This window comes from Podarcis pityusensis (assembly GCF_964106645.2).
Source record: "Podarcis pityusensis genome assembly, chromosome: 8".
Classification (NCBI taxonomy): domain Eukaryota; kingdom Metazoa; phylum Chordata; class Lepidosauria; order Squamata; family Lacertidae; genus Podarcis; species Podarcis pityusensis.
The window spans coordinates 10,239,107-10,253,644 of NC_138033.1; the positions used below are offsets into that span (position 1 = coordinate 10,239,107).

Below are 14,538 nucleotides of genomic sequence, written 5' to 3' on the forward strand. Positions count from 1 at the left end.
AGAAACGTACTGGGAGTCAATGTAGGTCTTTCAGGACCGGTGTTATGTGGTCTCAGTGGCCACTCCCAGTCACCAGTCTAGCTGTCGCATTCTGGATTAGTTGTAGTTTCCAGGTCACCTTCAAAGGTAGCCCCATGTACAGGCAGGCAATCAACTCTTACATCCTCCTAGTGTCGCAGTAGTTTCTGCGGTGTGTGGAGACTGGCCCCTTCCTTGGAGATATCAGAGGCACTTTATCTGATTTTCTTTTCTTTAGCATGAAGCTAGGTTTAGGGGGAGAAATTTGACTTGGCTGGCGTGTGAACCTGCCTATACCTCACTTTCCAAAGCAATTAGAATCATAGCATCATAGAGCTGGAAGGGACCACAAGGGTCATCGAGACAAACGCCCCCTGCAATGAAGGAATCACTTCTTTGTGATTGGCAACCCAGTTCTCTGGCCAAGGAAGGTGTGCAGAAATCCATGCGCTAGGCATTACGTCGGGCAAAATTGCATTGCAAAAAAAAAAAAGGTGTATATCTCTGCTTGGCAAGAAATGTGCATGTTAAGAGAAAATCCGTGCTTTCACGAGGTCTTTAAAAAACCAACTTACTGCACACTAATGTGTAGTTGAACTTGTAATTGCAAAATATGAGAAATGGGGAGAAACAGAAATGGACCTATTTGCCTACTGTTACTCACTGATGAGACAACAGCAACACCACCAATAACCCAATAACAATATGCACATTATAGAATACTATGGCAGATACTGGAATATAAATCCATCCCAGCAGTCCTTTGCAAAGCAGTGCCAATACAGTCAGAAATAACCACTTGAGGCTTTTATTTCATCAGCAGATATGATGTGTGTGGTTTTTCTTTTTCTGCCTGGGGGCCTGGATAGACCTAAGAGATGGTGCTTAAGTGATCCACCACGATCTCCATGCATACGATATTCCTCTTCTGGGGTGGGGTGGGGAGGTTGGAGGTTCCTTGGACTTTGCTGATGCTGCTCCATACTTGAATGATGGCAATATTCTGGACTAGAATGATCACTCTGTCTTTAACCTGGAAGAAAGCCAGTCGAGAATCAGAGGTCGGTCGCCACAACTGGAAGCAACCCCACCATCTTTATCTTTGATACCCTGGAAGGTTATACTTCTAACACATGAAATTTATTTAATTGTTGCAATTATATCGCCCCCTGTTCCCCTCCAAGGAGCTTGAGGGGGCATACGTGGTTCTCTGTCTTTTCATTTGAGCCTCAAAACAGGCTAGCTAGGGCGTCCCCTGCCAATCGGTGTTGATGATACTGAGATAAATGAACCAATGGCCTGGCTCATTATAGAGTGATTTCCTGTGCTGAACAGGATGCTGAGATGTGATTAGATGCTAGAAGAGGATATGATATTTGTCGGATATGATCCTTCCTTCCTTACGTTTGTGAGTTGAGCAGAGGGAACCCCCCTCCCCCAATAACAATACGAATTTTGTGCAACATCTGTCTTCATTTGAATAACTGGACCCCCACCCCAAACCACTTTCTCCCCAAAGGTGGAAATGGAATTCCAGAAGTCTGCCCTCCCTCTCTGCCTCCTGCCAGATGTTGTTTAATCATCATCATCATCATCTTCATTTTATTATTTATACCCTGCCAATCTGGCTGGGTTTCCCAAGCCATTCTGGTCAGCTTTCAGAATATATAAAACCTAATAAGGCATCAAATGTTAAAAACGTCCTGATACAGGGTTGCCTTCAGATGTCTTCTAAAAGTTACGTCGTTCTTAACTTTTAGAAGACATCTTAACTTAAGTAGTTTGTGGTTTTTGGAGAGAAAATCCAGTTTTCTCCAGAAAGAGAGGTTTCAGGCTCCATCCTCTAGGTTTGCTACTTACCGTGCTGCAGAAGACGTGGTTACCGTGGACGGGTCCAATTCATTGCTAAAGAAACAGGGGAAAGGATCGAAGAGTTTAGGAGGGAGAATTTGGTGCCTCACCGTTGTTTCAAAGATAGTTGCTTCTTTAGAAAACCTCCATGTCCCTTATTTGACTGGGGCTCTATTTTCTGCTGTTCACTGAGCCTCTTTGGTGCTTAATTTGCCTTCTGGGGACACCTCATTAAATGTTTTGGCGTGAGATGCTACTGTTGTCATTCAACTCCCCTCCCCAGGGTCTATTCATGTCTCAGTGGGCTGATGCAGTGCCAGATTTACGTATAAGCTAAACAAGCTATAGCTTAGGGCCCCACTCTCTTGGGGGCCCCCCAAAAAAACAAATTAAAGGGGGGAAAGCCTGGATGTACATTTCCAAAATATAAGATGAAAAACTAATAAAATAAAACCTACCTACAGCAACAGTGTTTTGTGTTGTATAGGCGCCTGTGATGTACATATTTTGTTATGTGCAAATGGCTTTAGATACCTATTAGGTCCATAAATTACCATAGAACATATATTCAACATGAAAAACAGCGACAATTTGTTGTTGACAAAGGACAGCTGGACATATAAAGGGCCCCATTACCTTCAGTAGCTGAGGGCCTCATCAAACCTAAATCCAGCCTTGGGGCTACCCCTTTGCAGTTTAAAAGAAACCTGGGTTGCTTAAACTAAGAGGCTCAAACTAGCCTATCCAAGGTCCCTCAACACCTGAGCCCAAGCACTGTGTCATTTAACCCTTGGTTCACATTACACCAACAAGAAGAACTTGCAGGAGATCTGGTGTGCGGAACCTCTGGCCCTCCAGTTGCTGCTTTCATCTTCCCTGAGCATTGGTTGTGCTTGCTGGGCCTGAGGAAGGGGGGTTGTGGGGCAGCAACATCTGGAAGTCCACAAATTCCCTTCACCTGCCATGGAGGCAGGCTGAGGAACTTGCACCCCACACACCCAGCACTCACTGCCCCATTCTGTAGGGTTGGTACTTACGTAGGTGCCTTGCTCTTACTGCCCACCCTAAGGAAACAAAGGAAATTTCAGAGATAGGCATTAGGCTTGCATTGTTCCCCCACAGTGGACCAGAGTCTCCCTTTGTGATGGCCTGGGACTCGGGCTCAGACTCATAGCCAGAGGAGTCTCAGTCCGCACCGGATCCTTTGCCTCAGGTGGCATCTGAACTGAGTCTGGGGCCTGATTCTGAAGAGCCCCAGTCTGCACAGGTTCCCTTGCAGCAAGCACCAGCTGGGCTGAGTCAGGGGCCTGAGCCTGCCCTGGCTCCAGATGCGGGGATTACCTCGTTGCCTTCAGCTGGTCAATCACTTACAGCTGCCTCACTACCAGTTGGGTCAGGAGAGGCTGAGGCGGCCTCTGGGTCTAGTAACCCACCGACACCTCCCGAGCTGCAGAGACTCAGGTCTGAGAGAAGGAGAGACCCGAGTACTTGCAGAAGGAGTGCTCGCCTTGGGGCGAGACAGGCATGTGAGTCACTGAAGGATCAGGACTGGCTGTTACCCAGACAGAGATAAAAGGCTGCTGGACCCCACCCCAGGTTGCGGGAGCAACATTGCTGCTGTTTGCCAGAACCTGCCTGTGATCCTGTGCCTGACCTTGCCTGGTTTCCTGCCTTGTGTCCTGCCTTGGCCCTGTCAGACTGACTCCTTGTGGAACCCTTGGATTTGGGACCGGACCTGGACCACGTTACTCGGGTTACCCCCGGGCCAAGCACACCCTTCTTTTGAAGGCATCCACCTCATCCTCTCATCCACCCCTGAGACTGGGTTGGTAGAGCAGCCCTGTGGGACTGCCGCAGCCATAGATCTCTCCCAACCTCACTGCTCTTGCCCTGATGAGTGCAACCCTAGTGGTACCAGGTACCAGGGGAAAGTGCCACTTTTCCCACCAACAAACTACCCAGGGGTGTGGTTTTTTCAGCATATAAATGTTAAACAGAAATCTACTCAACAGTTACAATAATATCTAAACTATAATCAATAAAACAACGGCAAGCCACAGTACATAAAACAATGCAATACACATTGAGAAGCAGAGGGTAGAGCAAGGCAGGTGGAAGGAGGCCTTGCCTGATGGACACACCCAATCCCTGTGCCAAAAACACACCTATACCTGTAATCAATGAAATTGTGACCATTTCTAATCCAGATTGTTGTCTGCTTGAGTTTATTAATCACATCTTACATTTAGCCTGGGGAGGAGCTGTCTGCACTGTGACTGGGTCCGCAACAAACAAACAAACAAACAAACAAACAAACAAACAAACAAACAAACAAACAAACACTCCCTGCCCCAGAAAAAAGCTCTGGAGCTACCACTGCTCAGGGGAGTAGCTGAATGACTGATCTAGTGATCTATAGGGTCCAAGGCATTGTAGGGCAAAGGTGGAGTCATTTATTTTTTTTACTAGGACCCCAGGAATTTGTGATCTGTATCCAGAACCAAGCTCACAAGTCCCTCCACACAAAAGCCTGCTTCTTTCTGCGAGCTAGACCATTACAAAGTCACAAACCGTTGTTGATCCACTGCAAATCAGCCAAAGATCTATCAGTTCCTTCCGTTCGACCTTCTGCCCTCCTGTTCCAGGGGACCCCAAGAAAGTTCCATTTCCCTGAGGAAATCTGGCCTGATCCACGACAAATGTCTACAGCACAGCCAAAACACCTTGAAAGCACATGGCTTCCCCCCAAGAATCCTGTAGCTTTCCAGTCACAAGAGTTACAGTCCCTGGCACCCTTAACAAAATACAGTTCCCAGGATCCTCTGGGGGAAGCCATGAGCTTCAAATGTGCATTGGTTGTGCTTTAAATGTGTGGTGTAGCTCTTTCCGTAGTCACAGTGGGTTTTCCCAGCTGTTCCCCAGGTTGAAGATTGTTTAGTTTGTCCCATTGGTTGGAGCCAATAAGAACCAACCAGACCCTATTTGAATAGCTCCACCCCTTTATCTCTGTAGCCCTGCCTTGAACTAGAAACCCACCGACTTCACCGTTCTTAGGTGCAGTACTTAGTGCTGGTTCTTACTAGTCTCCAAGGATAGGGGTTAGACACAATTTTTTGGTTTACGTCTTCCTTAACAGAGGGTGGAGTCAGAAGTGGAAACTCTTGGGGCTGAAGCTTCTTCTCAGAATTTAAGCCATAGGTATATTTCCCCTCCAGAACAGAGTTGTACAAAGCCCAGTTCTGCATGTCTGCTGCAGAAATTGACTAAGGATGGATAGCACCAATTGGCTGGTTCCTGTGATGTCAGGAACCTTCAACCTTCCCTGGACACATCCTTGGAGAAGTTTTGCAGTTCTTTAAATGGGGGGAGGGGGAGATGCACATTCAAATGAACAGAAGTAAATGTACATGCTGTGCTTAAAAATAAAATGTAATTCAGACAAACAGTCTGAAGAAGCACTGTGAGGATGTGAATGTCAGATTGTTGAAGTAGTGTTCCGTTTGCTGACATGGATGCCTGTAATTTCGGGTAGGAAGCCTGGAGAAGCCAGTCTCCTGCTATGGCTGAGGGACACACTGTAAGTTCTCTTATTTTCTGTTACCTGAATCCCTGCGTTTCTCATAGAACCCCAAATATGGAAATGGAATCTTGGAGCTCTGAGACACTCCTGTAATTCCCAAAAGCTGTTTTTTTCAAGAAGGAGGAGGAGGAGGAGGAGGAGGAGGAGGAGGAGGAGGAAATGAAGAAGAAGAAGAGCATCCAGGATTTGCCTGCTGCTTACCTTGAAGGTTTGTTGCTTGCTATTGCAGGTTCTGGTTCAGCACTCCTAAAATAAGCAAAAGGACAAAGAGTTCAGGAGCAACAAGGCTGTTCTGGACCCTCTCAACTGCGTCACAGAAGGTCCTCAGATATTTGAGGCCTAAGTCATTTAGGTTCTTTAAACACTAGTCTGAACACCTTGAATTTTACCCAGAAATGAACCAATGGAGCCGTCTGTGAGGAATAAGGTGAGGAGGCACCTAACCAACAGCCCGGTTTTCCTGACCAAAATTCTGTGCCACCCTAGGCTATTTGAGTTTCCTCTGCATGAGAAAGAGCAGGATGGTCTAGATAGGGAAAGCACTGTCGCGTGAACAGGGAACAGCCCTCCCCAATGCCACAACTCATCACCAAAAGCAGAGTTGTGTTATGAAATGCCTCCCCACCAAGACCCGACCAGCACCCACCACCCACCATCTTCAGACACCAGGCAGCAGAAACCAGGTTCTTCTAGAAGGCTTTTGGGGTCTCACTGTTCATTGCTTCCCCTGTTGCTATAGAAACGGTTATTGATTTCTGTTTTAAACATTTTGATTTAGCCGTTCAGTAGAATTATGTATCTTACAGTAATGGAGCTCAGGAGCTGGGGGCAATGCCTACCAGGTGTCCACACTAAGTTTGGCATAGTTTCTCTCTTAATGAAAAAGATTGCCACAGAGCGTTAGGCCCAGCCCTCCAACATTTCTATGATATTTTTTTAAAAAAATATATTTTACCAACAACCAAAACACAAACATTGAAACCCCCTAGGCAGCTGATACATTGGGTATACATATTCAATAACATACATATTCAATAATATACTTATTCAATAATATACTTATTCAATAATATTCAATAATAACATGTTCAAATCAACCATATCTACACTTCTATATACCTTAACACTCCTCCCTCCACAAGGTTTATTTAACTTTTAACATTTTAATTGCCCCAAATTGTTCAAACATACCCAAATAATTCAATGTCTTCTCAAACCAATCCTCCTCTTTCTCACTGACCTTAAACCCTTTCATTCTATGTATCTTCACAGTTAGGTATTCTAAAATTATAATATTGTTCAGTTTTTTCCTCCATTGGTTCACCCCTAGCTCTTCTGCATTTTTCCAGTTACTCGCTATAACCTGTCTGGATGCAATTACCATGAATTTTACCCATTTACATTCCTCTTTTGTTTTTAACTCAGGCTGCTCAGAACTGAGTAGCTCCAACATTTCTATGATGAAGATAGGGACATCCCTATCTATACCCTTCAACATTTCTCCGACGAATTTAGGGATGCCCGGTGCTATTTTTCTGGAAAAAGAGGTGCCAGAACTCATAAGGAACACGTCTTTCGTTCTACTAGAATGGCAATGGCACCCACCAGACAGGTGCCGGAACTGAGTTCTGGTGAGTTCCGGCTGACAGAGAGCCCTGAGGACTTCCTATTCCATACCCTCCAACATTTCTCTGATGAAAATAGGGACATCCTAAGGAAAAGCGGTACATTCTGGGATCAAATCAGAAACCGGGATGGCTAGTGTAAATCTGGGACAGTCACTGGAAAATAGGGACACTTGGAGGGTCTGGGTTGGCCCCTTTCAGTTTCCCGAAAGATTAAATCAGAATCTATCCTTCTAAGATACAAGGAAAAACAACAAAGTAATAAGTGACGAAGAGATATTTGTTACCTTCGAGTTGATTTGGTTTGGTAGCTAATCAGACCCACGGCCAATATGACCCCCAGGAGACACCCAAGAACAATGGCTGTGATGGCTCCTCCTGAGAGGCCTCCGGCTCTTTCTATCTCTGTCTCATCTCCTGGAGGTAAGGGAAAAGTCATGTGAAAACAGCGATGGGAACCCAAATCTGCCTGTGGCATTGGCACCGTGTGGTTTCCAGAAATGCAAAGAACACTTGCCTCTCTATGGACTCTGACCGTTAGCCTTCTATTTCTGTCTCAGAAATTATGCTTTATTATACTAAACCAGGGTTGTGAGACATGAAAGAAAGTTGTTGAGCTTCCTTTTGCAAAATCTCCCCCCAAAATGAGGGGGTTTGGTGATTTTCAAGGAAATTGCTGGACATTTCTACGGATTTTTGGAAATTCTGCCAGGACACTATTTTCGACGGGCAAATCCCAGATATATCCGGGAAATGATGGACATATGGCAGCCCTTGTTTTGACTGTTTGCCACCTGACACCAGAAACAACTGATAACTCTTTCTATCACCTGTTTCTGGTGCCGGGTGGCCAAAGGCCATAGCGACAGTTCAACAACTCTGTCTACAGCTCAGCCGTGTGCAGCACCTGAGGGCCTTTTTATGCAGGCAGATTTTTATAGATTGGATTGAGGTTTTCGCCTTGATGGAGGTGCTCCTAAACCAAGCATTCCATTTACGCTTGATCGTCTTTCGCACCTGTTCTAGAGGAAAGAAGGGCCCAAAAAGGAGTTACCTGTAACCTCCAAATATTTTCGCCCAACGAGAGAGTATTCTGTCCCATTCCTCCACACTTCCATCTCTACCTCATATACAGCAGTGTCCTCAGGGGTGATTTTGGTGATGAGGAGAGAGCAATCCTGATTAAGAATTTCCCGACCGGTATGGCCAAACATGTATTGCAGCGTGACATTGGGCTGCGTATAGTAGAGCACAATGGTCCTCGATACAGGGCCCACCCCTCGCTTCCAAAGGCAGCCCACAAAGCCTTTGATATCTCCATCCAGGGTGAGTAGGATGTCCTCGTCTATGACCGGAATCGATGGGTAAAAACTGATAATGATATCCCCCCTGGGTGGTTCCACGGGTTCCTCGGGCTTAGGACGCTTCGAAGTAGGAACACCAGGACCACCAGGAACGGTTGGTCCTGGACTACTGGGAGCTCCAGGAGAGGCAGGAGAGATTTCGGGAGGAGGAGGACTCTTGGGTGTCCCCTCAGCAGGAGGGCTCAGGGAAGGAGGGTGGGGAGGAAGAGAGGCTGGAGAGATAGGAGGACCCTTAGTTGGCACTGCTGGAGGGAGAGGGGGAGGAGGAGACTTAGTTGTAGCTGAAGGAGGAGGGGGAGGTGGAGGAGGGGGAGGTGGAGACTTAGTTGTCACTGAAGGAGGAGGGGGAGGGGGAGGGGGCGGACGGGGAGGTGGTGGAGGGGCAGGAGGACGGGGAGGAGGACGGGGACGAGGAGTCTTAGTTGGCACTGCAGGAGGAATGAAAGGAGCTCCAGTTGTCTTTGCAGGGAGAGTCCAGTTTGTCACTGCAGGGAGAGTCCCGTTTGTCATTGCAGGAGAAGTCCCGTTTGTCGTTGCAGGAGAAGTCCCATTTGTCGTTGCAGGAGGCGTCCCGTTCGTTGTTGCGAGGGGAGTCCCCTTTGTCATTGCAGGGAGAGTCCCTGTGGTTGTTTCAGCAGCTGCAGCTGCTGTTGCGGGGGGAGCCCCAGTTGTTGCTGGAGGAAGAACAGAAGCATTCGTCGTGGCAGCCTCCTGAGGCAAACGAGGAGGCTTAGGAGCGGCCATTTTCTTCACATGAGGACGCCGAGCTTTAACCCTTCTGGCAGCTTGAGTCAACAGGAAGCAAGAGCTCAAGATGTAGGCTGTGGAATGGGGAGGAGAAAGTCACTCCGTTCAACAGGCCAAGAACAGGCAGAAGTAATGGAGACAGAAACCCTCGTAATTTCATTTATTCTTTCTCCTACGTTTAAATCCTGCCTTTCTTCTGTCATGGCACCCAAAGTGCCATACATGTGGCTCTCAGGTGGTCAACAATTCAGCCACTGACCAGACTGAGACCTACTAGGCCTCAGCAAGTTAGTGGTGGCCTCACCTGCCTTCAGACCATACCCTGCAATTTTACAACCAGAAGGGGCTTCCCAGCTTACACCCCTGAGAACAAATAAAGGGGGATTTTCGATCAACTTTATATTTAAAAAATATACAATTGTCATCTCAGAATTTGGGAGGCATGGCTTTTTATACTGAGGTGGCCCTAGAACTTATAAAACAGCTTCTCTCTCAGTATTAGATCTCAGCTGTACCTCACTGTTAGGATATTGGTTGAGATCATTTCTTCTAAATGCACAAATGAAAAATGAAGCTACAAGGAAACTAGCAGAATATGAAAAGAAGCTGACAAGAGATCATATAATGGCTAAGGGATGAAATTTCCTTTTATACAAAACCCTTTTCATGAACCCATTTTGCTCCTAACAAAATCTAAAAAGCTGGTGCTAATTAAATTGGGATATAAGCATTGAAGAGGATAAATTGAACAATTTATGGACAAAAGCACCATATAAATATTTGTCAGCAACTACCAGGGAATGCTTATTAAAAATTGTGCATGGATAGTATTTAACACTGAGGCATCTATGGATGCCAAATTATAGGTACACACCAACTTATGTGGTGGAACTGTCCACAAATGGAACAATTTTGGAATGAAGTTTTAAAAGAGATTGTAGCTCAGACAATCCCAATAACCCCAGTAACAGTCTTACTTCATTACTACAGATATGGACCAGTTAAGAAGTAAGGAATTAATAACACATTTATTGAAAGCAACTAGAATGGCAATAGCCAGAAATGGGGAAAACCTTGCCGTTAATGAATATTGAGCCCTGGTATAATATAGTCTGGCAAGCAGCTGTAATGGAAAAGCTGTTTGGGGGAAAAGGTGCCATGGTGGAGAGAAAAAAAACAGATATGTCTACACAGTGTGTTGTGATTTTATTAAATATACAAACAAAGCAACACAGAGACGAGAAATACCTGCAACCTATATTTCAATATGGCATAGATAAGCAGGAACTACTCATTCGCTCCCTCCTATTACTCTGTGTTTTCTAAGCTGAACTGCTGAAGAACTCATTTTACAGGTTTACTGTAATTATCTCATTATTACGTATGTACAGTCGTACCTTGGTTCTCAAACGCCCTATGACTCGAATGTTTTGGCTCCCAAACACCGCAAATCCGGAAGTGAGTGTTTCGGTTTGCGAACATTTTTTGGAAGCCAAATGTCTGCAGCCAATGGGAAGCCGCGCCTTGGTTTTTGAACGTTTTCGGAAGTCGAATGGACTTCCGGAATGGATTCCTTTCAAGAACCAAGGTATGACTGTACTGTAAAACAAGATAGTTGGTATTTTAGGTCCCCACCCAGTAACCCATATTTTGTTAGTCCTGTTATGTTTAGGATCTATGTGTGTACAATTTTGTAAAAGAATATTATATAGCTATAGATATAGATATATGTATTTTTAAAAATAAATAGATCTCAGTCCTTCTGGGTCTCTTCTCCCCAGACCATCATCAAGCCAGGATCTCTGTTCCCCAGAGACGCCCCCCCCCCAATCTCTTACCTGCTAGAAGCAGAACCAGGCAGGATCTTGCAAATCTGGAGGTGCCCCAAGCTATAGAATGGTGTCTGCATGATGTCCGTGTTGTTCTTTCAGGTGGGAGGTTTACGGGCATCCTGGGTGGTTCTCCGTGCCCAGATTGGGGTCTGGGTTCCTCCCAAGTTCTTTGATGGTGGTGACTGGGATCCCCAGCTGAGCCCAGACACCCATCCCTGCTTTTCCTCTCCCCCTCAGCCCAAGATGTTTCACTGCTTGGGAGCCTCCTTACCCCCTAGTGCAAACTCCCAGGTAACAGGAGAAAGAGGTCATAAAGCAGAGATATGAGTCATGAGCTGAGGGAGACCCCATGAGTTTTCTCCTGCTTTGAAACAGGCAAACTAGAGACTCATACATCACTCCGATAGTCCCTGGAGTCTGTGTGCTATAGAGGTTGGACCCTGTAGATATCCGAAGTGCTGCGTTTGATTTAAAAACAAAAACACATACTGTATTTTTCGCTCTATAGGACGCACCCAACCATAGGACGCACCTTGTTTTAGAGGGGGAGAACAAAAATAAATAAATCTCCCCCTCTCTGCGCAGTGCCCCTTCAGCGAAGCGGCTGGAGAAATGGAGCCCCTTCCATTTCTCCTTCCACTTAGCTGAAGGGGCGCTGCGCCTTAGCTGAAGGGGCACCTACTCTTCAGCGAAAGGAACCCGAAGCCTCCAGAGTGCAGCGGGAACTCCCGCTGCGCTCCAGAGGCTTCAGGCGGCTATCTGGAGAGGGAGAGGGGTCGGTGCGCATCGACCCCTCTCGCTCTTCAGATAGAGTTGGGTTCCTTTCGCTGAAGCCTGGAGAGCAAGACTCTCCTGGCTACAGCAAAAGGAACTCGAAGCCTCCGGAGCACAGCGAGAGCGCTCCCTCTGCGCTTCGGAGGCTTCGCGTTGCTATCGCTGAATCCAAGGAGCCTGCATTCGCTCCATAGGATGCACACACATTTCCCCTTAATATTTGGAGGGGGAAAAGTGTGTCCTATAGAGCGAAAAATACGGTATGTTGCATCGTCCTGCAGGCCACACAAAAAGCCCTGTTCCCAATCCACGGAGCTCTGCCAGCTTAGAGCTAGCATATTGAGGAAACAACCCATCATTCTGCCATCTGTCCTGACTCCTGTCTGATGACCTCCTCAGACTCAGATTATGGCTTTCAGCAGAAACTTCAATGATCAGATGAGTACGACACATAGGCCAATTGGAGACCTAAAGACACGGCATGGGCTAGAAAGCTGGACACTGTAGCTGGGAGCAGAATAGGAGTCTCCTAAAAACTCTCAGCACCTTTAACAAACTACTGTTCCCAGAATTATTTAAGGGGAGCTATGGCTATTTAAGGGAAGTGGGTGGCGCTGTGGGTTAAAGCACAGAGCCTAGGAGTTGCCGATCAGAAGGCTGGCGGTTTGAATCCCCGTGACGGGGTGAGCTCCCGTTGCGCGGTCCCTGCTCCTGCCAACCTAGCAGTTCGAAAGCACGTCAAAGTGCAAGTAGATAAATAGGTACCACTCCGACGGGAAGGTAAACGGCATTTCCGTGCGCTGCTCTGTCTCGCCAGAAGCGGCTTAGTCATGCTGGCCACATGACCCGGAAGCTGTACGCCAGCTCCCTTGGCCAATAAAGCGAGATGAGCGCAGTGACCCCAGAGTCGGTTGCGACTGGACCTAATGGTCAGGGGTCCCTTTACCTTTACCTTTTAGGGCTATTTCAAGTGGTGCAACGTTGCTTTAAATGTATAGTGCAGAGGGGACGGACCTCATTACGTTCATTTCACATTGGAGGCCTTGTTTTGAAAACGGATCCCATACCCTCTGATGAAAATAAAGACGTCCCATTCCATAATGATAATTTTACTATTTACACCCCACACATCTTACTGGGTTGCCCCAGCTGCTCTGGGCAGCTTCCAACATATATAAAAACATTAATATATATATTTTAAAAAACCCTTCCCTATACAGACGGCTCGAGGGCTGGATAATTCCATACCTTCCAACATTTCTCCAATGATAATAGAGACATCCAGACTTGGATCACTCTGAGAAAATGTACCGTCTCTCCACAAAGGAGAGTTAAAAAATAAAATTAAAAGGAGTTCAACGTCCTCCTGAAGTCTCTGACAATCAAGTCTCCTTTCATCCAGTTTAGCAGATGTGGCGTCTTTTTTCTTCTTCTTTTTAAAATATTTTTTTTATTAGTTCTTACCTTTTTTAACACAACATATCCAACGTTATTATAACAAACAATATCCGCTCGCCCCGTCCCTTGGGTGGGCAGGGCTTGCGACACCATGTGGGCTCCTGGGACAGGTGAGCCACCCACCTGTGTTCCAGGGAGGCCGTTGTCCTGCCCCCATCTCAGCAGGCCTATGGGCAGCTGGCTGGGGGTGGCGCGAGGGCCAGCATAAGGGACCGATGACCCCAGGCTCACTTGTTTTCCTTCCAGGTTCCAGGACCTTTGCTGGTGAGGTAAGTGCTGCCCCCCCCCCGCCATGTGGGTTTTGGGCTGCTGTGCCCGCTCTGCGGTACTGCCCTGCTAGCCTTGTATGTGTGTGTGTGTGCCTGGCAAATGTTTCCTTTTACAGAGCAGCGCGTGCCTCTCAGCTGGCTTGGACTCCCGGGACCGCAAAAGCATTTTGTTGTTGCGTGTGTGCTACATATCCAACATTATAATAACAAATACAGTGGTACCTCGGGTTAAGTACTTAATTCGTTCTGGAGGTCCGTTCTTAACCTGAAACTGTTCTTAACCTGAAGCACCACTTTAGCTAATGGGGCCTGCCGCCGCGCTGCCGGAGCCCGATTTCTGTTCTCATCCTGAAGCAAAGTTCTTAACCTGAAGCACTATTTCTGGGTTAGCGGAGTCTGTAACCTGAAGCGTATGTAACCTGAAGCGTATGTAACCTTAGGTACCACTGTATAATCTTTGCTTTGCCAAGCTTATGACTTGCCTCCGGCCCTTCAGCTGGTTTTTTTGTTTTCAAGTCCTTGTATCGCACTTTAAAACATCAATTTCTGACCTTTATACCTTTAAAATCAGTTCTATCTCAATTGGTCTAGAAAATTTTAAAGTTTGTCGTTGCCAGATTTATTCCAATCCCGCTAGCGTTTTCACATTTTTACAATAATTATTCATATACCAAATAAATTTACTCCAGTCTCTTTGAAATTTTTGGTCATCTTGGTTCTGGATTCTACCGGTCAGCTTGGCTAGTTCCACATAGTCCCTCATCTTCATCTGCCACTCCTCCCTCAATCGTTGGTAACGCCTGCAATTTCCATCTTTGGGCTAATAAAGTTCTTGCTGCCGTTGTGGCGTACATAAATAATCTTGGTTTACCTTTGCAATTTCTCCTCCCATCAAACCCAGCAAAAATGCTTCTGGTCTTTTGGGGAAAGTACGGTATATCTAAACATCTTTTTTAACTCACTGTAGATCAATTCCCAAAATGCTTTTACTTTATCACAAACTCACCACATATAATAAAA

At 46.3% G+C, this 14,538-nt stretch overlaps 1 protein-coding gene across 1 annotated transcript; it reads right to left on the reverse strand.

The window, feature by feature from the left end:
- Positions 1-810: 810 nt before the first annotated feature.
- LOC308483925 (uncharacterized protein) lies at positions 811-11,300 on the reverse strand. The gene is made up of 7 exons (XM_081018260.1): positions 11,024-11,300; positions 8,129-9,259; positions 7,362-7,491; positions 5,651-5,695; positions 2,907-2,933; positions 1,879-1,923; positions 811-1,051 (listed from the first exon to the last, which is right to left on the reverse strand). Exons 1-7 carry the CDS (start codon positions 11,133-11,135, stop codon positions 1,036-1,038), a joined length of 1,506 nt encoding a protein of 501 aa, XP_080874386.1. The 5' UTR covers positions 11,136-11,300; the 3' UTR covers positions 811-1,035.
- Between the last annotated feature and the right edge of the window lie 3,238 nt (positions 11,301-14,538).

Bases quoted from the DNA above. Each gene is read 5' to 3' on its own strand.
- LOC308483925 (XM_081018260.1), bottom strand. From the start codon at position 11,135: ATGCCCGTAAACCTCCCACCTGAAAGAACAACACGGACATCATGCAGA. The intron at 9,260-11,023 runs GTAAGAGATTGG...CCCATTCCACAG, and splicing joins CCTGGTTCTGCTTCTAGCAG to CCTACATCTTGAGCTCTTGC. The intron at 2,934-5,650 runs GTAAGCAGCAGG...TTGTTTCCTTAG, and splicing joins GCAAGCAACAAACCTTCAAG to GGTGGGCAGTAAGAGCAAGG.